The 25,723-nt window shown below is 59.9% G+C and overlaps 1 protein-coding gene across 1 annotated transcript in view; it reads right to left on the bottom strand.

Annotated features, from left to right (window-relative positions):
• PGM2 (phosphoglucomutase 2) overlaps positions 1-25,008 on the bottom strand; it is an 89,359-nt gene extending 64,351 nt beyond the window's left edge. Inside the window, exon 1 of the mRNA XM_073563007.1 lies at positions 24,851-25,008. Coding sequence (XP_073419108.1) covers positions 24,851-24,907 — 57 coding nt within the window. The 5' untranslated portion in view covers positions 24,908-25,008. The remainder of the gene's footprint in view (positions 1-24,850) is intronic.
• Positions 25,009-25,723: the final 715 nt, after the last annotated feature.

Genomic DNA, 25,723 nt, shown 5'->3' with positions numbered 1-25,723 from the left:
AGAATCGTCTGCAGATCCCATCTGAGGAGGGCGTAGATACCGTCCCCAGGGAATCGTCTGCAGATCAGATCTGAGGGGGGTGTAGATGCCGTCCCCAGGGAATCGTCTGCAGATCCCATCTGAGGAGGGCGTTGATGCCGTCCCCAAGGAATCGTCTGCAGATCAGAGCTGAGGGGGGGTGAAGATGCCTTCCCCAAGGAATCGTCTGCAGATCCCATCTGAGGAGGGCGTAGATGCCGTCCCCAGGGAATCGTCTGCAGATCAGATCTGAGGGGGGTGTAGATGCCTTCCCCAAGGAATCGTCTGCAGATTCCATCTGAGGGGGGGGGCGTAGATGCCGTCCCCAGGGAATCGTCTGCAGATCAGATCTGAGAGGGGTGTAGATGCCTTCCCCAAGGAATCGCCTGCAGATCCCATCTGAGGAGGGCGTAGATGCCGTCCCCAGGGAATCGTCTGCAGATCAGATCTGAGGGGGGTGTAGATGCCTTCCCCAAGGAATCGTCTGCAGATCCCATCTCAGGAGGGCGTAGATGCCTTCCCCAAGGAATCGTCTGCAGATCCCATCTGAGGAGGGCGTAGATGCCTTCCCCAAGGAATCGTCTGCAGATCCCATCTGAGGAGGGCGTAGATGCCTTCCCCAAGGAATCATCTGCAGATCCCATCTGAGGAGGGCGTAGATGCCTTCCCCAAGGAATCGTCTGCAGATCCCATCTGAGGAGGGCGTAGATGCCTTTCCCAAGGAATCGTCTGCAGATCCCATCTGAGGAGGGCATAGATGCCTTCCCCAAGGAATCGTCTGCAGATCCCATCTGAGGAGGGCGTAGATGCCGTCCCCAAGGAATCGTCTGCAGATCCCATCTGAGGAGGGCGTAGATGCCGTCCCCAAGGAATCGTCTGCAGATCCCATCTGAGGAGGGCGTAGATGCCGTCCCCAGGGAATTGTCTGCATATCAGATCTGAGGGGGGTGTAGATGCCTTCCCCAAGGAATCGTCTGCAGATGCCATCTGAGGAGGGCGTAGATGCCGTCCCCAGGGAATTGTCTGCAGATCAGATCTGAGGGGGGTGTAGATGCCGTCCCCTGGGAATTCGCTGCAGATCCCATCTGAGGAGGGCGTAGATGCCATCCCCAAGGAATCGTCTGCAGATCAGATCTGAGGGAGGGGTGTAGATGCAGTCCCCAGGGAATCGTCTGCAGATCCCATCTGAGAAGGGTGTAGATGCTGTCCCCAGGGAATCGTCTGCAGATCAGATCTGAGGGGGGTGTAGATGCTTTCCCCAAGGAAGCGTCTGCAGATCCCATCTGAGGGTGTAGATGCCGTCCCCAGGGAATCGTTTGCAGATCAGATCTGAGGGGGGTGTAAATGCCTTCCTCAAGGAATCGTCTGCAGATCCCATCTGAGGGGGGCGTAGATGCCGTCCCCAAAGAATCGTCTGCAGAACCCATCTGAGGAGGGCGTAGATGCCGTCCCCAGGGAATCGTCTGCAGATCAGAGGGGGGTGTAGATGCCTTCCCCAAGGAATCGTCTGCAGATCCCATCTGAGGAGGGCGTAGATGCCGTCCCAAGGGAATCGTCTGCAGATCAGAGGGGGGTGTAGTCGCCTTCCCCAAGGAATCGTCTGCAGATCCCATCTGAGGAGGGCGTAGATGCCGTCCCCAGGGAATCGTCTGCAGATCAGATCTGAGGGGGGAGTAGATGCCTTCCCCAAGGAATCGTCTGCAGATCCCATCTGAGGAGAGCGTAGATGCCTTCCCCAAGGAATCGTCTGCAGATCCCATCTGAGGAGGGTGTAGATGCTTTCCCCAAGGAATCGTCTGCAGATCCCATCTGAGGGGGGTGTAGATGCCGTCCCCAGGGAATCGTCTGCAGATCCCATCTGAGGGGGGTGTAGATGCCGTCCCCAGGGAATCGTCTGCAGATCAGATCTGAGGGAGGGGTAGATGCTTTCCCCAAGGAATCGTCTGAAGATCCCATCTGAGGAGGGCGTAGATGCCGTCGCCAGGGAATCATCTGCAGATCAGATCTGAGGGGGGGGTAGATGCTTTCCCCAAGGAATCGTCAGCAGATCCCATCTGAGGAGGGCGTAGATGCTTTCCCCAAGAAATCGTCTGCAGATCCCATCTGACAGGGGGGGGGGTAGATGCTTACCCCAAGGAATCGTCTGCAGATCAAATCTGGGGGGGAGTGTAGATGCCGTCCCCAATCGTCTGCAGATCAGATCTGAGGGGGGTGTAGATGCCTTCCCCAAGGAATCGTCTGCAGATCCCATCTGAGGAGGGCGTAGATGCCGTCCCCAGAGAATCGTCTGCAGATCCCATCTGAGGAGGGCGTAGATACCGTCCCCAGGGAATCGTCTGCAGATCAGATCTGAGGGGGGTGTAGATGCCTTCCCCAAGGAATCGTCTGCAGATCCCATCTGAGGGGGGTGTAGATGCCATCCCCAAGGAATCGTCTGCAGATCAGATCTGAGGGGGGTGTAGATGCTTTCCCCAATGAATTGTCTGCAGATCCCATCTGAGGGGGTGTGTAGATGCCGTCCCCAGGGAATCGTCTGCAGATCAGATCTGAGGGCGTAGATGCCGTCCCCAGAGAATCGTCTGCAGATCCCATCTGAGGAGGGCGTAGATGCCGTCCCCAGGGAATCGTCTGCAGATCCGATCTGAGGGCGTAGATGCCGTCCCCAGGGAATCGTCTGCAGATCCGATCTGAGGGCGTAGATGCCGTCCCCAGGGAATCGTCTGCAGATCCGATCTGAGGGCGTAGATGCCGTCCCCAGGGAATCGTCTGCAGATCCGATCTGAGGGCGTAGATGCCGTCCCCAGGGAATCGTCTGCAGATCCGATCTGAGGGCGTAGATGCCGTCCCCAGGGAATCGTCTGCAGATCCGATCTGAGGGCGTAGATGCCGTCCCCAGGGAATCGTCTGCAGATCCGATCTGAGGGCGTAGATGCCGTCCCCAGGGAATCGTCTGCAGATCAGATCTGAGGGCGTAGATGCCGTCCCCAGGGAATCGTCTGCAGATCAGATCTGAGGGCGTAGATGCCGTCCCCAGGGAATCGTCTGCAGATCAGATCTGAGGGCGTAGATGCCGTCCCCAGGGAATCGTCTGCAGATCAGATCTGAGGGCGTAGATGCCGTCCCCAGGGAATCGTCTGCAGATCAGATCTGAGGGCGTAGATGCCGTCCCCAGGGAATCGTCTGCAGATCAGATCTGAGGGCGTAGATGCCGTCCCCAGGGAATCGTCTGCAGATCAGATCTGAGGGCGTAGATGCCGTCCCCAGGGAATCGTCTGCAGATCAGATCTGAGGGCGTAGATGCCGTCCCCAGGGAATCGTCTGCAGGTCAGATCTGAGGGCGTAGATGCCGTCCCCAGGGAATCGTCTGCAGGTCAGATCTGAGGGCGTAGATGCCGTCCCCAGGGAATCGTCTGCAGATCAGATCTGAGGGCGTAGATGCCGTCCCCAGGGAATCGTCTGCAGATCAGATCTGAGGGCGTAGATGCCGTCCCCAGGGAATCGTCTGCAGATCAGATCTGAGGGCGTAGATGCCGTCCCCAGGGAATCGTCTGCAGATCAGATCTGAGGGCGTAGATGCCGTCCCCAGGGAATCGTCTGCAGATCAGATCTGAGGGCGTAGATGCCGTCCCCAGGGAATCGTCTGCAGATCAGATCTGAGGGCGTAGATGCCTTCCCCAGGGAATCGTCTGCAGATCAGATCTGAGGGGGGGGGCGCAGATGCCGTCCCCAGGGAATAGTCTGCAGATCAGATCTGAGGGCGTAGATGCCGTCCCCAGGGAATCGTCTGCAGATCAGATCTGAGGGCGTAGATGCCGTCCCCAGGGAATCGTCTGCAGGTCAGATCTGAGGGGGGGGGCGCAGATGCCGTCCCCAGGGAATCGTCTGCAGATCAGATCTGAGGGCGTAGATGCCGTCCCCAGGGAATCGTCTGCAGATCAGATCTGAGGGCGTAGATGCCGTCCCCAGGGAATCGTCTGCAGATCAGATCTGAGGGCGTAGATGCCGTCCCCAGGGAATCGTCTGCAGATCAGATCTGAGGGCGTAGATGCCGTCCCCAGGGAATCGTCTGCAGATCAGATCTGAGGGCGTAGATGCCGTCCCCAGGGAATCGTCTGCAGATCAGATCTGAGGGGGGGGCGCAGATGCCGTCCCCAGGGAATCGTCTGCAGATCAGATCTGAGGGCGTAGATGCCGTCCCCAGGGAATCGTCTGCAGATCAGATCTGAGGGGGGGGGCGCAGATGCCGTCCCCAGGGAATCGTCTGCAGATCAGATCTGAGGGCGTAGATGCCGTCCCCAGGGAATCGTCTGCAGATCAGATCTGAGGGCGTAGATGCCGTCCCCAGGGAATCGTCTGCAGATCAGATCTGAGGGCGCAGATGCCGTCCCCAGGGAATCGTCTGCAGATCAGATCTGAGGGCGCAGATGCCTTCCCCAGGGAATCGTCTGCAGATCAGATCTGAGGGCGCAGATGCCGTCCCCAGGGAATCGTCTGCAGATCAGATCTGAGGGCGTAGATGCCGTCCCCAGGGAATCGTCTGCAGATCAGATCTGAGGGCGTAGATGCCGTCCCCAGGGAATTGTCTGCAGATCAGATCTGAGGGGGGGGGGCGCAGATGCCGTCCCCAGGGAATCGTCTGCAGAACAGATCTGAGGGCATAGATGCCGTCCCCAGGGAATCGTCTGCAGATCAGATCTGAGGGGGGGGGGGGGCGCAGATGCCGTCCCCAGGGAATCGTCTGCAGATGAGATCTGAGGGCGTAGATGCCGTCCCCAGGGAATCGTCTGCAGATCAGATCTGAGGGCGTAGATGCCGTCCCCAGGGAATCGTCTGCAGATCAGATCTGAGGGCGTAGATGCCGTCCCCAGGGAATCGTCTGCAGATCAGATCTGAGGGCGTAGATGCCGTCCCCAGGGAATCGTCTGCAGATCAGATCTGAGGGCGTAGATGCCGTCCCCAGGGAATCGTCTGCAGATCAGATCTGAGGGGGGGGGGCGCAGATGCCGTCCCCAGGGAATCGTCTGCAGATGAGATCTGAGGGCGTAGATGCCGTCCCCAGGGAATCGTCTGCAGATGAGATCTGAGGGCGTAGATGCCGTCCCCAGGGAATCGTCTGCAGATCAGATCTGAGGGCGTAGATGCCGTCCCCAGGGAATCATCTGCAGATCAGATCTGAGGGCGTAGATGCCGTCCCCAGGGAATCGTCTGCAGATCAGATCTGAGGGCGTAGATGCCGTCCCCAGGGAATCGTCTGCAGATCAGATCTGAGGGGGGGGGGCGCAGATGCCGTCCCCAGGGAATCGTCTGCAGATCAGATCTGAGGGTGTAGATGCCGTCCCCAGGGAATCGTCTGCAGATCAGATCTGAGGGCGTAGATGCCGTCCCCAGGGAATCGTCTGCAGATCAGATCTGAGGGCGTAGATGCCGTCCCCAGGGAATCGTCTGCAGATCAGATCTGAGGGGGGGGCGCAGATGCCTTCCCCAGGGAATCGTCTGCAGATCAGATCTGAGGGCGTAGATGCCGTCCCCAGGGAATCGTCTGCAGATCAGATCTGAGGGCGTAGATGCCGTCCCCAGGGAATCGTCTGCAGATCAGATCTGAGGGCGTAGATGCCGTCCCCAGGGAATCGTCTGCAAATCAGACCTGAGGGCGTAGATGCCGTCCCCAGGGAATCGTCTGCAGATCAGATCTGAGGGGGGGCGCAGATGCCGTTCCCAGGGAATCGTCTGCAGATCAGATCTGAGGGCGTAGATGCCGTCCCCAGGGAATCGTCTGCAGATCAGATCTGAGGGCGTAGATGCCGTCCCCAGGGAATCGTCTGCAGATCAGATCTGAGGGCGTAGATGCCGTCCCCAGGGAATCGTCTGCAGATCAGATCTGAGGGGGGGGCGCAGATGCCTTCCCCAGGGAATCGTCTGCAGATCAGATCTGAAGGCGTAGATGCCGTCCCCAGGGAATCGTCTGCAGATCAGATCTGAGGGCGTAGATGCCGTCCCCAGGGAATCGTCTGCAGATCAGATCTGAGGGCGTAGATGCCGTCCCCAGGGAATCGTCTGCAGATCAGATCTGAGGGGGGGGGCGCAGATGCCGTCCCCAGGGAATCGTCTGCAGATCAGATCTGAGGGCGTAGATGCCGTCCCCAGGGAATCGTCTGCAGATCAGATCTGAGGGCGTAGATGCCGTCCCCAGGGAATCGTCTGCAGATCAGATCTGAGGGCGTAGATGCCATCCCCAGGGAATCGTCTGCAGATCAGATCTGAGGGGGGGGGGCGCAGATGCCGTTCCCAGGGAATCGTCTGCAGATCAGATCTGAGGGCGTAGATGCCGTCCCCAGGGAATCGTCTGCAGATCAGATCTGAGGGCGTAGATGCCGTCCCCAGGGAATCGTCTGCAGATCAGATCTGAGGGCGTAGATGCCGTCCCCAGGGAATCATCTGCAGATCAGAGCTGAGGGGGGGGCGCAGATGCCGTTCCCAGGGAATCGTCTGCAGATCAGATCTGAGGGCGTAGATGCCGTCCCCAGGGAATCGTCTGCAGATCAGATCTGAGGGCGTAGATGCCGTCCCCAGGGAATCGTCTGCAGATCAGATCTGAGGGGGGGGCGCAGATGCCTTCCCCAGGGAATCGTCTGCAGATCAGATCTGAGGGCGTAGATGCCGTCCCCAGGGAATCGTCTGCAGATCAGATCTGAGGGCGTAGATGCCGTCCCCAGGGAATCGTCTGCAGATCAGATCTGAGGGCGTAGATGCCGTCCCCAGGGAATCGTCTGCAGATCAGATCTGAGGGCGTAGATGCCGTCCCCAGGGAATCGTCTGCAAATCAGACCTGAGGGCGTAGATGCCGTCCCCAGGGAATCGTCTGCAAATCAGATCTGAGGGGGGGGGCGCAGATGCCGTTCCCAGGGAATCGTCTGCAGATCAGATCTGAGGGCGTAGATGCCGTCCCCAGGGAATCGTCTGCAGATCAGATCTGAGGGCGTAGATGCCGTCCCCAGGGAATCGTCTGCAGATCAGATCTGAGGGCGTAGATGCCGTCCCCAGGGAATCGTCTGCAGATCAGATCTGAGGGGGGGGCGCAGATGCCTTCCCCAGGGAATCGTCTGCAGATCAGATCTGAAGGCGTAGATGCCGTCCCCAGGGAATCGTCTGCAGATCAGATCTGAGGGCGTAGATGCCGTCCCCAGGGAATCGTCTGCAGATCAGATCTGAGGGCGTAGATGCCGTCCCCAGGGAATCGTCTGCAGATCAGATCTGAGGGGGGGGGCGCAGATGCCGTCCCCAGGGAATCGTCTGCAGATCAGATCTGAGGGCGTAGATGCCGTCCCCAGGGAATCGTCTGCAGATCAGATCTGAGGGCGTAGATGCCATCCCCAGGGAATCGTCTGCAGATCAGATCTGAGGGGGGGGGCGCAGATGCCGTTCCCAGGGAATCGTCTGCAGATCAGATCTGAGGGCGTAGATGCCGTCCCCAGGGAATCGTCTGCAGATCAGATCTGAGGGCGTAGATGCCGTCCCCAGGGAATCGTCTGCAGATCAGATCTGAGGGCGTAGATGCCGTCCCCAGGGAATCGTCTGCAGATCAGATCTGAGGGGGGGGGGCGTAGATGCCGTCCCCAGGGAATCGTCTGCAGATCAGATCTGAGGGCGTAGATGCCGTCCCCAGGGAATCGTCTGCAGATCAGATCTGAGGGCGTAGATGCCGTCCCCAGGGAATCGTCTGCAGATCAGATCTGAGGGCGTAGATGCCATCCCCAGGGAATCGTCTGCAGATCAGATCTGAGGGGGGGGGGCGCAGATGCCGTTCCCAGGGAATCGTCTGCAGATCAGATCTGAGGGCGTAGATGCCGTCCCCAGGGAATCGTCTGCAGATCAGATCTGAGGGCGTAGATGCCGTCCCCAGGGAATCGTCTGCAGATCAGATCTGAGGGGGGGGGCGCAGATGCCGTCCCCAGGGAATCGTCTGCAGATCAGATCTGAGGGCGTAGATGCCGTCCCCAGGGAATCGTCTGCAGATCAGATCTGAGGGCGTAGATGCCATCCCCAGGGAATCGTCTGCAGATCAGATCTGAGAGGGGGGGCGCAGATGCCGTTCCCAGGGAATCGTCTGCAGATCAGATCTGAGGGCGTAGATGCCGTCCCCAGGGAATCGTCTGCAGATCAGATCTGAGGGCGTAGATGCCGTCCCCAGGGAATCGTCTGCAGATCAGATCTGAGGGCGTAGATGCCGTCCGCAGGGAATCATCTGCAGATCAGAGCTGAGGGGGGGGCGCAGATGCCGTTCCCAGGGAATCGTCTGCAGATCAGATCTGAGGGCGTAGATGCCGTCCCCAGGGAATCGTCTGCAGATCAGATCTGAGGGCGTAGATGCCGTCCCAAGGGAATCTTCTGCAGATCAGATCTGAGGGCGTAGATGCCGTCCCCAGGGAATCGTCTGCAGATCAGATCTGAGGGGGGGGCGCAGATGCCTTCCCCAGGGAATCGTCTGCAGATCAGATCTGAGGGCGTAGATGCCGTCCCCAGGGAATCGTCTGCAGATCAGATCTGAGGGCGTAGATGCCGTCCCCAGGGAATCGTCTGCAGATCAGATCTGAGGGCGTAGATGCCGTCCCCAGGGAATTGTCTGCAAATCAGACCTGAGGGCGTAGATGCCGTCCCCAGGGAATCGTCTGCAGATCAGATCTGAGGGGGGGGGGCGCAGATGCCGTTCCCAGGGAATCGTCTGCAGATCAGATCTGAGGGCGTAGATGCCGTCCCCAGGGAATCGTCTGCAGATCAGATCTGAGGGCGTAGATGCCGTCCCCAGGGAATCGTCTGCAGATCAGATCTGAGGGCGTAGATGCCGTCCCCAGGGAATCGTCTGCAGATCAGATCTGAGGGCGTAGATGCCGTCCCCAGGGAATCGTCTGCAGATCAGATCTGAGGGGGGGGGCGCAGATGCCTTCCCCAGGGAATCGTCTGCAGATCAGATCTGAAGGCGTAGATGCCGTCCCCAGGGAATCGTCTGCAGATCAGATCTGAGGGCGTAGATGCCATCCCCAGGGAATCGTCTGCAGATCAGATCTGAGGGCGTAGATGCCGTCCCCAGGGAATCGTCTGCAGATCAGATCTGAGGGGGGGGGCGCAGATGCCGTCCCCAGGGAATCGTCTGCAGATCAGATCTGAGGGCGTAGATGCCGTCCCCAGGGAATCGTCTGCAGATCAGATCTGAGGGCGTAGATGCCATCCCCAGGGAATCGTCTGCAGATCAGATCTGAGGGGGGGGGCGCAGATGCCGTTCCCAGGGAATCGTCTGCAGATCAGATCTGAGGGCGTAGATGCCGTCCCCAGGGAATCGTCTGCAGATCAGATCTGAGGGCGTAGATGCCGTCCCCAGGGAATCGTCTGCAGATCAGATCTGAGGGCGTAGATGCCGTCCCCAGGGAATCGTCTGCAGATCAGATCTGAGGGGGGGGGGCGTAGATGCCGTCCCCAGGGAATCGTCTGCAGATCAGATCTGAGGGCGTAGATGCCGTCCCCAGGGAATCGTCTGCAGATCAGATCTGAGGGCGTAGATGCCGTCCCCAGGGAATCGTCTGCAGATCAGATCTGAGGGCGTAGATGCCATCCCCAGGGAATCGTCTGCAGATCAGATCTGAGGGGGGGGGCGCAGATGCCGTTCCCAGGGAATCGTCTGCAGATCAGATCTGAGGGCGTAGATGCCGTCCCCAGGGAATCGTCTGCAGATCAGATCTGAGGGCGTAGATGCCGTCCCCAGGGAATCGTCTGCAGATCAGATCTGAGGGTGTAGATGCCGTCCCCAGGGAATCGTCTGCAGATCAGATCTGAGGGGGGGGGGGGCGTAGATGCCGTCCCCAGGGAATCGTCTGCAGATCAGATTTGAGGGCGTAGATGCCGTCCCCAGGGAATCGTCTGCAGATCAGATCTGAGGGCGTAGATGCCATCCCCAGGGAATCGTCTGCAGATGAGATCTGAGGGCGTAGATGCCGTCCCCAGGGAATCGTCTGCAGATCAGATCTGAGGGGGGGGGCGCAGATGCCGTCCCCAGGGAATCGTCTGCAGATCAGATCTGAGGGCGTAGATGCCGTCCCCAGGGAATCGTCTGCAGATCAGATCTGAGGGCGTAGATGCCATCCCCAGGGAATCGTCTGCAGATCAGATCTGAGGGGGGGGGGCGCAGATGCCGTTCCCAGGGAATCGTCTGCAGATCAGATCTGAGGGCGTAGATGCCGTCCCCAGGGAATCGTCTGCAGATCAGATCTGAGGGGGGGGCGCAGATGCCTTCCCCAGGGAATCGTCTGCAGATCAGATCTGAAGGCGTAGATGCCGTCCCCAGGGAATCGTCTGCAGATCAGATCTGAGGGCGTAGATGCCGTCCCCAGGGAATCGTCTGCAGATCAGATCTGAGGGCGTAGATGCCGTCCCCAGGGAATCGTCTGCAGATCAGATCTGAGGGGGGGGGCGCAGATGCCGTCCCCAGGGAATCGTCTGCAGATCAGATCTGAGGGCGTAGATGCCGTCCCCAGGGAATCGTCTGCAGATCAGATCTGAGGGCGTAGATGCCATCCCCAGGGAATCGTCTGCAGATCAGATCTGAGGGGGGGGGCGCAGATGCCGTTCCCAGGGAATCGTCTGCAGATCAGATCTGAGGGGGGGGCGCAGATGCCGTCCCCAGGGAATCGTCTGCAGATCAGATCTGAGGGCGTAGATGCCGTCCCCAGGGAATCGTCTGCAGATCAGATCTGAGGGCGTAGATGCCATCCCCAGGGAATCGTCTGCAGATCAGATCTGGGGGGGGGGGCGCAGATGCCGTTCCCAGGGAATCGTCTGCAGATCAGATCTGAGGGCGTAGATGCCGTCCCCAGGGAATCGTCTGCAGATCAGATCTGAGGGCGTAGATGCCGTCCCCAGGGAATCATCTGCAGATCAGAGCTGAGGGGGGGGCGCAGATGCCGTTCCCAGGGAATCGTCTGCAGATCAGATCTGAGGGCGTAGATGCCGTCCCCAGGGAATCGTCTGCAGATCAGATCTGAGGGCGTAGATGCCGTCCCCAGGGAATCGTCTGCAGATCAGATCTGAGGGCGTAGATGCCGTCCCCAGGGAATCGTCTGCAGATCAGATCTGAGGGGGGGGCGCAGATGCCTTCCCCAGGGAATCGTCTGCAGATCAGATCTGAGGGCGTAGATGCCGTCCCCAGGGAATCGTCTGCAGATCAGATCTGAGGGCGTAGATGCCGTCCCCAGGGAATCGTCTGCAGATCAGATCTGAGGGCGTAGATGCCGTCCCCAGGGAATCGTCTGCAAATCAGACCTGAGGGCGTAGATGCCGTCCCCAGGGAATCGTCTGCAGATCAGATCTGAGGGGGGGGGCGCAGATGCCGTTCCCAGGGAATCGTCTGCAGATCAGATCTGAGGGCGTAGATGCCGTCCCCAGGGAATCGTCTGCAGATCAGATCTGAGGGCGTAGATGCCGTCCCCAGGGAATCGTCTGCAGATCAGATCTGAGGGCGTAGATGCCGTCCCCAGGGAATCGTCTGCAGATCAGATCTGAGGGGGGGGGCGCAGATGCCTTCCCCAGGGAATCGTCTGCAGATCAGATCTGAAGGCGTAGATGCCGTCCCCAGGGAATCGTCTGCAGATCAGATCTGAGGGCGTAGATGCCGTCCCCAGGGAATCGTCTGCAGATCAGATCTGAGGGCGTAGATGCCGTCCCCAGGGAATCGTCTGCAGATCAGATCTGAGGGGGGGGGCGCAGATGCCATCCCCAGGGAATCGTCTGCAGATCAGATCTGAGGGCGTAGATGCCGTCCCCAGGGAATCGTCTGCAGATCAGATCTGAGGGCGTAGATGCCATCCCCAGGGAATCGTCTGCAGATCAGATCTGAGGGGGGGGGCGCAGATGCCGTTCCCAGGGAATCGTCTGCAGATCAGATCTGAGGGCGTAGATGCCGTCCCCAGGGAATCCTCTGCAGATCAGATCTGAGGGCGTAGATGCCGTCCCCAGGGAATCGTCTGCAGATCAGATCTGAGGGCGTAGATGCCGTCCCCAGGGAATCGTCTGCAGATCAGATCTGAGGGGGGGGGGGGCGTAGATGCCGTCCCCAGGGAATCGTCTGCAGATCAGATCTGAGGGCGTAGATGCCGTCCCCAGGGAATCGTCTGCAGATCAGATCTGAGGGCGTAGATGCCGTCCCCAGGGAATCGTCTGCAGATGAGATCTGAGGGCGTAGATGCCGTCCCCAGGGAATCGTCTGCAGATCAGATCTGAGGGGGGGGGCGCAGATGCCGTCCCCAGGGAATCGTCTGCAGATCAGATCTGAGGGCGTAGATGCCGTCCCCAGGGAATCGTCTGCAGATCAGATCTGAGGGCGTAGATGCCGTCCCCAGGGAATCGTCTGCAGATCAGATCTGAGGGCGTAGATGCCGTCCCCAGGGAATCGTCTGCAGATCAGATCTGAGGGCGTAGATGCCGTCCCCAGGGAATCGTCTGCAAATCAGACCTGAGGGCGTAGATGCCGTCCCCAGGGAATCGTCTGCAGATCAGATCTGAGGGGGGGGGCGCAGATGCCGTTCCCAGGGAATCGTCTGCAGATCAGATCTGAGGGCGTAGATGCCGTCCCCAGGGAATCGTCTGCAGATCAGATCTGAGGGCGTAGATGCCGTCCCCAGGGAATCGTCTGCAGATCAGATCTGAGGGCGTAGATGCCGTCCCCAGGGAATCGTCTGCAGATCAGATCTGAGGGGGGGGGCGCAGATGCCTTCCCCAGGGAATCGTCTGCAGATCAGATCTGAAGGCGTAGATGCCGTCCCCAGGGAATCGTCTGCAGATCAGATCTGAGGGCGTAAATGCCGTCCCCAGGGAATCGTCTGCAGATCAGATCTGAGGGCGTAGATGCCGTCCCCAGGGAATCGTCTGCAGATCAGATCTGAGGGGGGGGGGCGCAGATGCCGTCCCCAGGGAATCGTCTGCAGATCAGATCTGAGGGCGTAGATGCCGTCCCCAGGGAATCGTCTGCAGATCAGATCTGAGGGCGTAGATGCCATCCCCAGGGAATCGTCTGCAGATCAGATCTGAGGGGGGGGGCGCAGATGCCGTTCCCAGGGAATCGTCTGCAGATCAGATCTGAGGGCGTAGATGCCGTCCCCAGGGAATCGTCTGCAGATCAGATCTGAGGGCGTAGATGCCGTCCCCAGGGAATCGTCTGCAGATCAGATCTGAGGGCGTAGATGCCGTCCCCAGGGAATCGTCTGCAGATCAGATCTGAGGGGGGGGGGCGTAGATGCCGTCCCCAGGGAATCGTCTGCAGATCAGATCTGAGGGCGTAGATGCCGTCCCCAGGGAATCGTCTGCAGATCAGATCTGAGGGCGTAGATGCCGTCCCCAGGGAATCGTCTGCAGATCAGATCTGAGGGCGTAGATGCCATCCCCAGGGAATCGTCTGCAGATCAGATCTGAGGGGGGGGGCGCAGATGCCGTTCCCAGGGAATCGTCTGCAGATCAGATCTGAGGGCGTAGATGCCGTCCCCAGGGAATCGTCTGCAGATCAGATCTGAGGGCGTAGATGCCGTCCCCAGGGAATCGTCTGCAGATCAGATCTGAGGGGGGGGGGGCGTAGATGCCGTCCCCAGGGAATCGTCTGCAGATCAGATCTGAGGGGGGGGGCGCAGATGCCGTCCCCAGGGAATCGTCTGCAGATCAGATCTGAGGGCGTAGATGCCGTCCCCAGGGAATCGTCTGCAGATCAGATCTGAGGGCGTAGATGCCGTCCCCAGGGAATCGTCTGCAGATCAGATCTGAGGGCGTAGATGCCATCCCCAGGGAATCGTCTGCAGATCAGATCTGAGGGGGGGGGCGCAGATGCCGTTCCCAGGGAATCGTCTGCAGATCAGATCTGAGGGCGTAGATGCCGTCCCCAGGGAATCGTCTGCAGATCAGATCTGAGGGCGTAGATGCCGTCCCCAGGGAATCGTCTGCAGATCAGATCTGAGGGCGTAGATGCCGTCCCCAGGGAATCATCTGCAGATCAGAGCTGAGGGGGGGGCGCAGATGCCGTTCCCAGGGAATCGTCTGCAGATCAGATCTGAGGGCGTAGATGCCGTCCCCAGGGAATCGTCTGCAGATCAGATCTGAGGGCGTAGATGCCGTCCCCAGGGAATCGTCTGCAGATCAGATCTGAGGGGGGGGCGCAGATGCCTTCCCCAGGGAATCGTCTGCAGATCAAATCTGAGGGCGTAGATGCCGTCCCCAGGGAATCGTCTGCAGATCAGATCTGAGGGCGTAGATGCCGTCCCCAGGGAATCGTCTGCAGATCAGATCTGAGGGCGTAGATGCCGTCCCCAGGGAATCGTCTGCAGATCAGACCTGAGGGCGTAGATGCCGTCCCCAGGGAATCGTCTGCAAATCAGATCTGAGGGGGGGGGCGCAGATGCCGTTCCCAGGGAATCGTCTGCAGATCAGATCTGAGGGCGTAGATGCCGTCCCCAGGGAATCGTCTGCAGATCAGATCTGAGGGCGTAGATGCCGTCCCCAGGGAATCGTCTGCAGATCAGATCTGAGGGCGTAGATGCCGTCCCCAGGGAATCGTCTGCAGATCAGATCTGAGGGGGGGGCGCAGATGCCTTCCCCAGGGAATCGTCTGCAGATCAGATCTGAAGGCGTAGATGCCGTCCCCAGGGAATCGTCTGCAGATCAGATCTGAGGGCGTAGATGCCGTCCCCAGGGAATCGTCTGCAGATCAGATCTGAGGGCGTAGATGCCGTCCCCAGGGAATCGTCTGCAGATCAGATCTGAGGGGGGGGGCGCAGATGCCGTCCCCAGGGAATCGTCTGCAGATCAGATCTGAGGGCGTAGATGCCGTCCCCAGGGAATCGTCTGCAGATCAGATCTGAGGGCGTAGATGCCATCCCCAGGGAATCGTCTGCAGATCAGATCTGAGGGGGGGGGCGCAGATGCCGTTCCCAGGGAATCGTCTGCAGATCAGATCTGAGGGCGTAGATGCCGTCCCCAGGGAATCGTCTGCAGATCAGATCTGAGGGCGTAGATGCCGTCCCCAGGGAATCGTCTGCAGATCAGATCTGAGGGGGGGGCGCAGATGCCTTCCCCAGGGAATCGTCTGCAGATCAGATCTGAAGGCGTAGATGCCGTCCCCAGGGAATCGTCTGCAGATCAGATCTGAGGGCGTAGATGCCGTCCCCAGGGAATCGTCTGCAGATCAGATCTGAGGGCGTAGATGCCGTCCCCAGGGAATCGTCTGCAGATCAGATCTGAGGGGGGGGGCGCAGATGCCGTCCCCAGGGAATCGTCTGCAGATCAGATCTGAGGGCGTAGATGCCGTCCCCAGGGAATCGTCTGCAGATCAGATCTGAGGGCGTAGATGCCATCCCCAGGGAATCGTCTGCAGATCAGATCTGAGGGGGGGGGCGCAGATGCCGTTCCCAGGGAATCGTCTGCAGATCAGATCTGAGGGCGTAGATGCCGTCCCCAGGGAATCGTCTGCAGATCAGATCTGAGGGCGTAGATGCCGTCCCCAGGGAATCGTCTGCAGATCAGATCTGAGGGCGTAGATGCCGTCCGCAGGGAATCATCTGCAGATCAGAGCTGAGGGGGGGGCGCAGATGCCGTTCCCAGGGAATCGTCTGCAGATCAGATCTGAGGGCGTAGATGCCGTCCCCAGGGAATCGTCTGCAGATCAGATCTGAGGGCGTAGATGCCGTCCCCAGGGAATCGTCTGCAGATCAGATCTGAGGGCGTAGATGCCGTCCCCAGGGAATCGTCTGCAGATCAGATCTGAGGGGGGGGCGCAGATGCCTTCCCCAGGGAATCGTCTGCAGATCAGATCTGAGGGCGTAGATGCCGTCCCCAGGGAATCGTCTGCAGATCAGATCTGAGGGCGTAGATGCCGTCCCCAGGGAATCGTCTGCAGATCAGATCTGAGGGCGTAGATGCCGTCCCCAGGGAATCGTCTGCAAATCAGACCTGAGGGCGTAGATGCCGTCCCCAGGGAATCGTCTGCAGATCAGATCTGAGGGGGGGGGCGCAGATGCCGTTCCCAGGGAATCGTCTGCAGATCAGATCTGAGGGCGTAGATGCCGTCCCCAGGGAATCGTCTGCAGATCAGATCTGAGGGCGTAGATGCCGTCCCCAGGGAATCGTCTGCAGATCAGATCTGAGGGCGTAGATGCCGTCCCCAGGGAATCGTCTGCAGATCAGATCTGAGGGGGGGGGCGCAGATGCCTTCCCCAGGGAATCGTCTGCAGATCAGATCTGAAGGCGTAGATGCCGTCCCCAGGGAATCGTCTGCAGATCAGATCTGAGGGCGTAGATGCCGTCCCCAGGGAATCGTCTGCAGATCAGATCTGAGGGCGTAGATGCCGTCCCCAGGGAATCGTCTGCAGATCAGATCTGAGGGGGGGGGCGCAGATGCCGTCCCCAGGGAATCGTCTGCAGATCAGATCTGAGGGCGTAGATGCCGTCCCCAGGGAATCGTCTGCAGATCAGATCTGAGGGCGTAGATGCCATCCCCAGGGAATCGTCTGCAGATCAGATCTGAGGGGGGGGGCGCAGATGCCGTTCCCAGGGAATCGTCTGCAGATCAGATCTGAGGGCGTAGATGCCGTCCCCAGGGAATCGTCTGCAGATCAGATCTGAGGGCGTAGATGCCGTCCCCAGGGAATCGTCTGCAGATCAGATCTGAGGGCGTAGATGCCGTCCCCAGGGAATCGTCTGCAGATCAGATCTGAGGGGGGGGGCGTAGATGCCGTCCCCAGGGAATCGTCTGCAGATCAGATCTGAGGGGGGGGGCGTAGATGCCGTCCCCAGGGAATCGTCTGCAGATCAGATCTGAGGGCGTAGATGCCGTCCCCAGGGAATCGTCTGCAGATCAGATCTGAGGGCGTAGATGCCGTCCCCAGGGAATCGTCTGCAGATCAGATCTGAGGGCGTAGATGCCATCCCCAGGGAATCGTCTGCAGATCAGATCTGAGGGGGGGGGCGCAGATGCCGTTCCCAGGGAATCGTCTGCAGATCAGATCTGAGGGCGTAGATGCCGTCCCCAGGGAATCGTCTGCAGATCAGATCTGAGGGCGTAGATGCCGTCCCCAGGGAATCGTCTGCAGATCAGATCTGAGGGTGTAGATGCCGTCCCCAGGGAATCGTCTGCAGATCAGATCTGAGGGGGGGGGGCGTAGATGCCGTCCCAGGGAATCGTCTGCAGATCAGATCTGAGGGCGTAGATGCCGTCCCCAGGGAATCGTCTGCAGATCAGATCTGAGGGCGTAGATGCCATCCCCAGGGAATCGTCTGCAGATGAGATCTGAGGGCGTAGATGCCGTCCCCAGGGAATCGTCTGCAGATCAGATCTGAGGGGGGGGGGCGCAGATGCCGTCCCCAGGGAATCGTCTGCAGATCAGATCTGAGGGCGTAGATGCCGTCCCCAGGGAATCGTCTGCAGATCAGATCTGAGGGCGTAGATGCCATCCCCAGGGAATCGTCTGCAGATCAGATCTGAGGGGGGGGGCGCAGATGCCGTTCCCAGGGAATCGTCTGCAGATCAGATCTGAGGGCGTAGATGCCGTCCCCAGGGAATCGTCTGCAGATCAGATCTGAGGGGGGGGCGCAGATGCCTTCCCCAGGGAATCGTCTGCAGATCAGATCTGAAGGCGTAGATGCCGTCCCCAGGGAATCGTCTGCAGATCAGATCTGAGGGCGTAGATGCCGTCCCCAGGGAATCGTCTGCAGATCAGATCTGAGGGCGTAGATGCCGTCCCCAGGGAATCGTCTGCAGATCAGATCTGAGGGGGGGGCGCAGATGCCGTCCCCAGGGAATCGTCTGCAGATCAGATCTGAGGGCGTAGATGCCGTCCCCAGGGAATCGTCTGCAGATCAGATCTGAGGGCGTAGATGCCATCCCCAGGGAATCGTCTGCAGATCAGATCTGAGGGGGGGGGCGCAGATGCCGTTCCCAGGGAATCGTCTGCAGATCAGATCTGAGGGCGTAGATGCCGTCCCCAGGGAATCGTCTGCAGATCAGATCTGAGGGCGTAGATGCCGTCCCCAGGGAATCGTCTGCAGATCAGATCTGAGGGCGTAGATGCCGTCCCCAGGGAATCATCTGCAGATCAGAGCTGAGGGGGGGGCGCAGATGCCGTTCCCAGGGAATCGTCTGCAGATCAGATCTGAGGGCGTAGATGCCGTCCCCAGGGAATCGTCTGCAGATCAGATCTGAGGGCGTAGATGCCGTCCCCAGGGAATCGTCTGCAGATCAGATCTGAGGGCGTAGATGCCGTCCCCAGGGAATCGTCTGCAGATCAGATCTGAGGGGGGGGCGCAGATGCCTTCCCCAGGGAATCGTCTGCAGATCAGATCTGAGGGCGTAGATGCCGTCCCCAGGGAATCGTCTGCAGATCAGATCTGAGGGCGTAGATGCCGTCCCCAGGGAATCGTCTGCAGATCAGATCTGAGGGCGTAGATGCCGTCCCCAGGGAATCGTCTGCAAATCAGACCTGAGGGCGTAGATGCCGTCCCCAGGGAATCGTCTGCAGATCAGATCTGAGGGGGGGGGGCGCAGATGCCGTTCCCAGGGAATCGTCTGCAGATCAGATCTGAGGGCGTAGATGCCGTCCCCAGGGAATCGTCTGCAGATCAGATCTGAGGGCGTAGATGCCGTCCCCAGGGAATCGTCTGCAGATCAGATCTGAGGGCGTAGATGCCGTCCCCAGGGAATCGTCTGCAGATCAGATCTGAGGGGGGGGGCGCAGATGCCTTCCCCAGGGAATCGTCTGCAGATCAGATCTGAAGGCGTAGATGCCGTCCCCAGGGAATCGTCTGCAGATCAGATCTGAGGGCGTAGATGCCGTCCCCAGGGAATCGTCTGCAGATCAGATCTGAGGGCGTAGATGCCGTCCCCAGGGAATCGTCTGCAGATCAGATCTGAGGGGGGGGGCGCAGATGCCGTCCCCAGGGAATCGTCTGCAGATCAGATCTGAGGGCGTAGATGCCGTCCCCAGGGAATCGTCTGCAGATCAGATCTGAGGGCGTAGATGCCATCCCCAGGGAATCGTCTGCAGATCAGATCTGAGGGGGGGGGTGCAGATGCCGTTCCCAGGGAATCGTCTGCAGATCAGATCTGAGGGCGTAGATGCCGTCCCCAGGGAATCCTCTGCAGATCAGATCTGAGGGCGTAGATGCCGTCCCCAGGGAATCGTCTGCAGATCAGATCTGAGGGCGTAGATGCCGTCCCCAGGGAATCGTCTGCAGATCAGATCTGAGGGGGGGGGGGCGTAGATGCCGTCCCCAGGGAATCGTCTGCAGATCAGATCTGAGGGCGTAGATGCCGTCCCCAGGGAATCGTCTGCAGATCAGATCTGAGGGCGTAGATGCCGTCCCCAGGGAATCGTCTGCAGATCAGATCTGAGGGCGTAGATGCCGTCCCCAGGGAATCGTCTGCAGATCAGATCTGAGGGCGTAGATGCCGTCCCCAGGGAATCGTCTGCAGATCAGATCTGAGGGCGTAGATGCCGTCCCCAGGGAATCGTCTGCAGATCAGATCTGAGGGCGTAGATGCCGTCCCCAGGGAATCGTCTGCAGATCAGATCTGAGGGCGTAGATGCCGTCCCCAGGGAATCGTCTGCAAATCAGACCTGAGGGCGTAGATGCCGTCCCCAGGGAATCGTCTGCAGATCAGATCTGAGGGGGGGGGCGCAGATGCCGTTCCCAGGGAATCGTCTGCAGATCAGATCTGAGGGCGTAGATGCCGTCCCCAGGGAATCGTCTGCAGATCAGATCTGAGGGCGTAGATGCCGTCCCCAGGGAATCGTCTGCAGATCAGATCTGAGGGGGGGGGCGCAGATGCCTTCCCCAGGGAATCGTCTGCAGATCAGATCTGAAGGCGTAGATGCCGTCCCCAGGGAATCGTCTGCAGATCAGATCTGAGGGCGTAGATGCCGTCCCCAGGGAATCGTCTGCAGATCAGATCTGAGGGCGTAGATGCCGTCCCCAGGGAATCGTCTGCAGATCAGATCTGAGGGGGGGGGCGCAGATGCCGTCCCCAGGGAATCGTCTGCAGATCAGATCTGAGGGCGTAGATGCCGTCCCCAGGGAATCGTCTGCAGATCAGATCTGAGGGCGTAGATGCCATCCCCAGGGAATCGTCTGCAGATCAGATCTGAGGGGGGGGGCGCAGATGCCGTTCCCAGGGAATCGTCTGCAGATCAGATCTGAGGGCGTAGATGCCGTCCCCAGGGAATCGTCTGCAGATCAGATCTGAGGGCGTAGATGCCGTCCCCAGGGAATCGTCTGCAGATCAGATCTGAGGGCGTAGATGCCGTCCCCAGGGAATCGTCTGCAGATCAGATCTGAGGGGGGGGGGCGTAGATGCCGTCCCCAGGGAATCGTCTGCAGATCAGATCTGAGGGCGTAGATGCCGTCCCCAGGGAATCGTCTGCAGATCAGATCTGAGGGCGTAGATGCCGTCCCCAGGGAATCGTCTGCAGATCAGATCTGAGGGCGTAGATGCCATCCCCAGGGAATCGTCTGCAGATCAGATCTGAGGGGGGGGGCGCAGATGCCGTTCCCAGGGAATCGTCTGCAGATCAGATCTGAGGGCGTAGATGCCGTCCCCAGGGAATCGTCTGCAGATCAGATCTGAGGGCGTAGATGCCGTCCCCAGGGAATCGTCTGCAGATCAGATCTGAGGGGGGGGGGCGTAGATGCCGTCCCCAGGGAATCGTCTGCAGATCAGATCTGAGGGCGTAGATGCCGTCCCCAGGGAATCGTCTGCAGATCAGATCTGAGGGCGTAGATGCCGTCCCCAGGGAATCGTCTGCAGATCAGATCTGAGGGCGTAGATGCCATCCCCAGGGAATCGTCTGCAGATCAGATCTGAGGGGGGGGGCGCAGATGCCGTTCCCAGGGAATCGTCTGCAGATCAGATCTGAGGGCGTAGATGCCGTCCCCAGGGAATCGTCTGCAGATCAGATCTGAGGGTGTAGATGCCGTCCCCAGGGAATCGTCTGCAGATCAGATCTGAGGGGGGGGGGGCGTAGATGCCGTCCCCAGGGAATCGTCTGCAGATCAGATCTGAGGGCGTAGATGCCGTCCCCAGGGAATCGTCTGCAGATCAGATCTGAGGGCGTAGATGCCATCCCCAGGGAATCGTCTGCAGATGAGATCTGAGGGCGTAGATGCCGTCCCCAGGGAATCGTCTGCAGATCAGATCTGAGGGGGGGGGCGCAGATGCCGTCCCCAGGGAATCGTCTGCAGATCAGATCTGAGGGCGTAGATGCCGTCCCCAGGGAATCGTCTGCAGATCAGATCTGGGGGGGGGGCGCAGATGCCGTCCCCAGGGAATCGTCTGCAGATCAGATCTGAGGGCGTAGATGCCGTCCCCAGGGAATCGTCTGCAGATCAGATCTGGGGGGGGGGCAAAGATGCCGTCCCCAGGGAATCGTCTGCAGATCAGATCTGAGGGCGTAGATGCCGTCCCCAGGGAATCGTCTGCAGATCAGATCTGAGGGGGGGGGCGCAGATGCCGTCCCCAGGGAATCGTCTGCAGATCAGATCTGAGGGCGTAGATGCCGTCCCCAGGGAATCGTCTGCAGATCAGATCTGAGGGGGGGGGCGCAGATGCCGTCCCCAGGGAATCGTCTGCAGATCAGATCTGAGGGCGTAGATGCCGTCCCCAGGGAATCGTCTGCAGATCAGATCTGAGGGGGGGGGCGCAGATGCCGTTCCCAGGGAATCGTCTGCAGATCAGATCTGAGGGCGTAGATGCCGTCCCCAGGGAATCGTCTGCAGATCAGATCTGAGGGGGGGGGCGCAGATGCCGTCCCCAGGGAATCGTCTGCAGATCAGATCTGAGGGCGTAGATGCCGTCCCCAGGGAATCGTCTGCAGATCAGATCTGAGGGGGGGGGCGCAGATGCCGTCCCCAGGGAATCGTCTGCAGATCAGATCTGAGGGCGTAGATGCCGTCCCCAGGGAATCGTCTGCAGATCAGATCTGAGGGGGGGGGCGCAGATGCCGTCCCCAGGGAATCGTCTGCAGATCAGATCTGAGGGCGTAGATGCCGTCCCCAGGGAATCGTCTGCAGATCAGATCTGAGGGGGGGGGCGCAGATGCCGTCCCCAGGGAATCGTCTGCAGATCAGATCTGAGGGCGTAGATGCCGTCCCCAGGGAATCGTCTGCAGATCAGATCTGAGGGGGGGGGCGCAGATGCCGTTCCCAGGGAATCGTCTGCAGATCAGATCTGAGGGCGTAGATGCCGTCCCCAGGGAATCGTCTGCAGATCAGATCTGAGGGCGTAGATGCCGTCCCCAGGGAATCGTCTGCAGATCAGATCTGAGGGGGGGGGGCGTAGATGCCGTCCCCAGGGAATCGTCTGCAGATCAGATCTGAGGGCGTAGATGCCGTCCCCAGGGAATCGTCTGCAGATCAGATCTGAGGGCGTAGATGCCGTCCCCAGGGAATCGTCTGCAGATCAGATCTGAGGGCGTAGATGCCATCCCCAGGGAATCGTCTGCAGATCAGATCTGAGGGGGGGGGCGCAGATGCCGTTCCCAGGGAATCGTCTGCAGATCAGATCTGAGGGCGTAGATGCCGTCCCCAGGGAATCGTCTGCAGATCAGATCTGAGGGCGTAGATGCCGTCCCCAGGGAATCGTCTGCAGATCAGATCTGAGGGTGTAGATGCCGTCCCCAGGGAATCGTCTGCAGATCAGATCTGAGGGGGGGGGGGCGTAGATGCCGTCCCCAGGGAATCGTCTGCAGATCAGATCTGAGGGCGTAGATGCCGTCCCCAGGGAATCGTCTGCAGATCAGATCTGAGGGCGTAGATGCCATCCCCAGGGAATCGTCTGCAGATGAGATCTGAGGGCGTAGATGCCGTCCCCAGGGAATCGTCTGCAGATCAGATCTGAGGGGGGGGGCGCAGATGCCGTCCCCAGGGAATCGTCTGCAGATCAGATCTGAGGGCGTAGATGCCGTCCCCAGGGAATCGTCTGCAGATCAGATCTGGGGGGGGGCGCAGATGCCGTCCCCAGGGAATCGTCTGCAGATCAGATCTGAGGGCGTAGATGCCGTCCCCAGGGAATCGTCTGCAGATCAGATCTGGGGGGGGGGCAAAGATGCCGTCCCCAGGGAATCGTCTGCAGATCAGATCTGAGGGCGTAGATGCCGTCCCCAGGGAATCGTCTGCAGATCAGATCTGAGGGGGGGGGCGCAGATGCCGTCCCCAGGGAATCGTCTGCAGATCAGATCTGAGGGCGTAGATGCCGTCCCCAGGGAATCGTCTGCAGATCAGATCTGAGGGCGTAGATGCCGTCCCCAGGGAATCGTCTGCAGATCAGATCTGAGGGGGGGGGCGCAGATGCCGTCCCCAGGGAATCGTCTGCAGATCAGATCTGAGGGCGTAGATGCCGTCCCCAGGGAATCGTCTGCAGATCAGATCTGAGGGGGGGGGCGCAGATGCCGTTCCCAGGGAATCGTCTGCAGATCAGATCTGAGGGCGTAGATGCCGTCCCCAGGGAATCGTCTGCAGATCAGATCTGAGGGGGGGGGCGCAGATGCCGTCCCCAGGGAATCGTCTGCAGATCAGATCTGAGGGCGTAGATGCCGTCCCCAGGGAATCGTCTGCAGATCAGATCTGAGGGGGGGGGCGCAGATGCCGTCCCCAGGGAATCGTCTGCAGATCAGATCTGAGGGCGCAGATGCCGTCCCCAGGGAATCGTCTGCAGATCAGATCTGAGGGGGGGCGTAGATGCCGTCCCCAGGGAATCGTCTGCAGATCAGATCTGAGGGGGGGCGCAGATGCCGTCCCCAGGGAATCGTCTGCAGATCAGATCTGAGGGGGGGCGCAGATGCCGTCCCCAGGGAATCGTCTGCAGATCAGATCTGAGGGGAGGGCGTAGATGCCGTCCCCAGGGAATCGTCTGCAGATCAGATCTGAGGGCGTAGATGCCGTCCCCAGGGAATCGTCTGCAGATCAGATCTGAGGGGGGGGGCGCAGATGCCGTTCCCAGGGAATCGTCTGCAGATCAGATCTGAGGGCGTAGATGCCGTCCCCAGGGAATCGTCTGCAGATCAGATCTGAGGGGGGGGGCGCAGATGCCGTCCCCAGGGAATCGTCTGCAGATCAGATCTGAGGGCGTAGATGCCGTCCCCAGGGAATCGTCTGCAGATCAGATCTGAGGGGGGGGGCGCAGATGCCGTCCCCAGGGAATCGTCTGCAGATCAGATCTGAGGGCGCAGATGCCGTCCCCAGGGAATCGTCTGCAGATCAGATCTGAGGGGGGGCGTAGATGCCGTCCCCAGGGAATCGTCTGCAGATCAGATCTGAGGGGGGGCGCAGATGCCGTCCCCAGGGAATCGTCTGCAGATCAGATCTGAGGGGGGGCGCAGATGCCGTCCCCAGGGAATCGTCTGCAGATCAGATCTGAGGGGAGGGCGTAGATGCCGTCCCCAGGGAATCGTCTGCAGATCAGATCTGAGGGCGTAGATGCCGTCCCCAGGGAATCGTCTGCAGATCAGATCTGAGGGGGGGGGGCGCAGATGCCGTTCCCAGGGGACCTCACACGCAGTGCACAGATCTGTAGCACAGTGAGCTGCTCACAGTCCTGGCTTTTGGTGCATTTAGATCGGTCACAATCTGTCATGCCCGATAAATGAGTTATTTCTTTAACCCTCGATCTGAGCACAATCGATGTTATAATGTGGCCGATCATTTTGCGAGCTCGGAGCTGATGCGTGTGATGGGCTGGATACTGTCTGTCCCGCCGAGCCGCCAGTGACAGGAGCGATGAATGGCGGCTGCAGCGGATACGGGGCGGCCGGGGCCTCCTCACCTTGTCCCACGTGAGCCAGGTGGCGGCGGCCGCGTCCAGCGCTTTCTTCCCGGCCATGTCAGCGGTCCGCCCGTCACTGCTCACAGATCGGCCGTCCTCATCACCAGGGCCGCCTCCGTCACCGCGTCATGTGACCAGGCACGTGTGGCAGTGGGCGGCGGCGCTGTCAGTGGTTACCGGGGAGTTGGTTTCTAATTCACATTTTCATTTTTTTTAGTTTTACAACTTTAATAATTTCAATGAGAAATGATGACAGTAACAAGACACAGCGCGGGGACCGGAGGAACGGACACCGGGGAGGGGGCGGCAGAGCGTACAGAAGGGGCGCGGAGGGGGGGTAGCGAAAGGGTTAAACGCCTACAGCCCACTGCCCTCCTCACCCCGTGCCCGAGAGTGATGGCGGCGCCTGGCATCGCAGAGGGCAGCCACCAGTCTAGCGATATGAAGAGCCGGGGCAGGAGAGGATTGTCCCTGCCTCCACCTGCAGTAGGGGGCTCCGTCATTACCGCTGGGGGTCGCACCACCATCCCAACAATGGAGTGTTTGTGACCGGCTGTGAGTCAGGAGTGCGGATATGGCAGCGGGACCCTCACAGCCCCAGACCAGCCCCTGTGTCGCCAGTGATGCCCCATGTGTTGTCCATGATGCCCCCTGTATCGTCAGCGATGCCCCCTGTGTCGTCAGCGATGCCCCCTGTGTCGTCAGCGATGCCCCCTGTGTCGTCAGCGATGCCCCCTGTGTCGTCAGCGATGCCCCCGTGTCGTCAGCGATGCCCCCTGTATCGTCAGTGATGCCCCCTGTGTCGTCAGCGATGCCCCCTGTGTCGCCAGTGATGCCCCATGTGTTGTCCATGATGCCCCCTGTATCGTCAGC

This window comes from Dendrobates tinctorius, unplaced genomic scaffold (assembly GCF_039654945.1).
Source record: "Dendrobates tinctorius isolate UK_male_01 unplaced genomic scaffold, ASM3965494v1 ptg000376l, whole genome shotgun sequence".
NCBI classification, from domain to species: Eukaryota; Metazoa; Chordata; class Amphibia; order Anura; family Dendrobatidae; genus Dendrobates; species Dendrobates tinctorius.
This window is presented reverse-complemented; position numbering and strand designations above follow the sequence as displayed.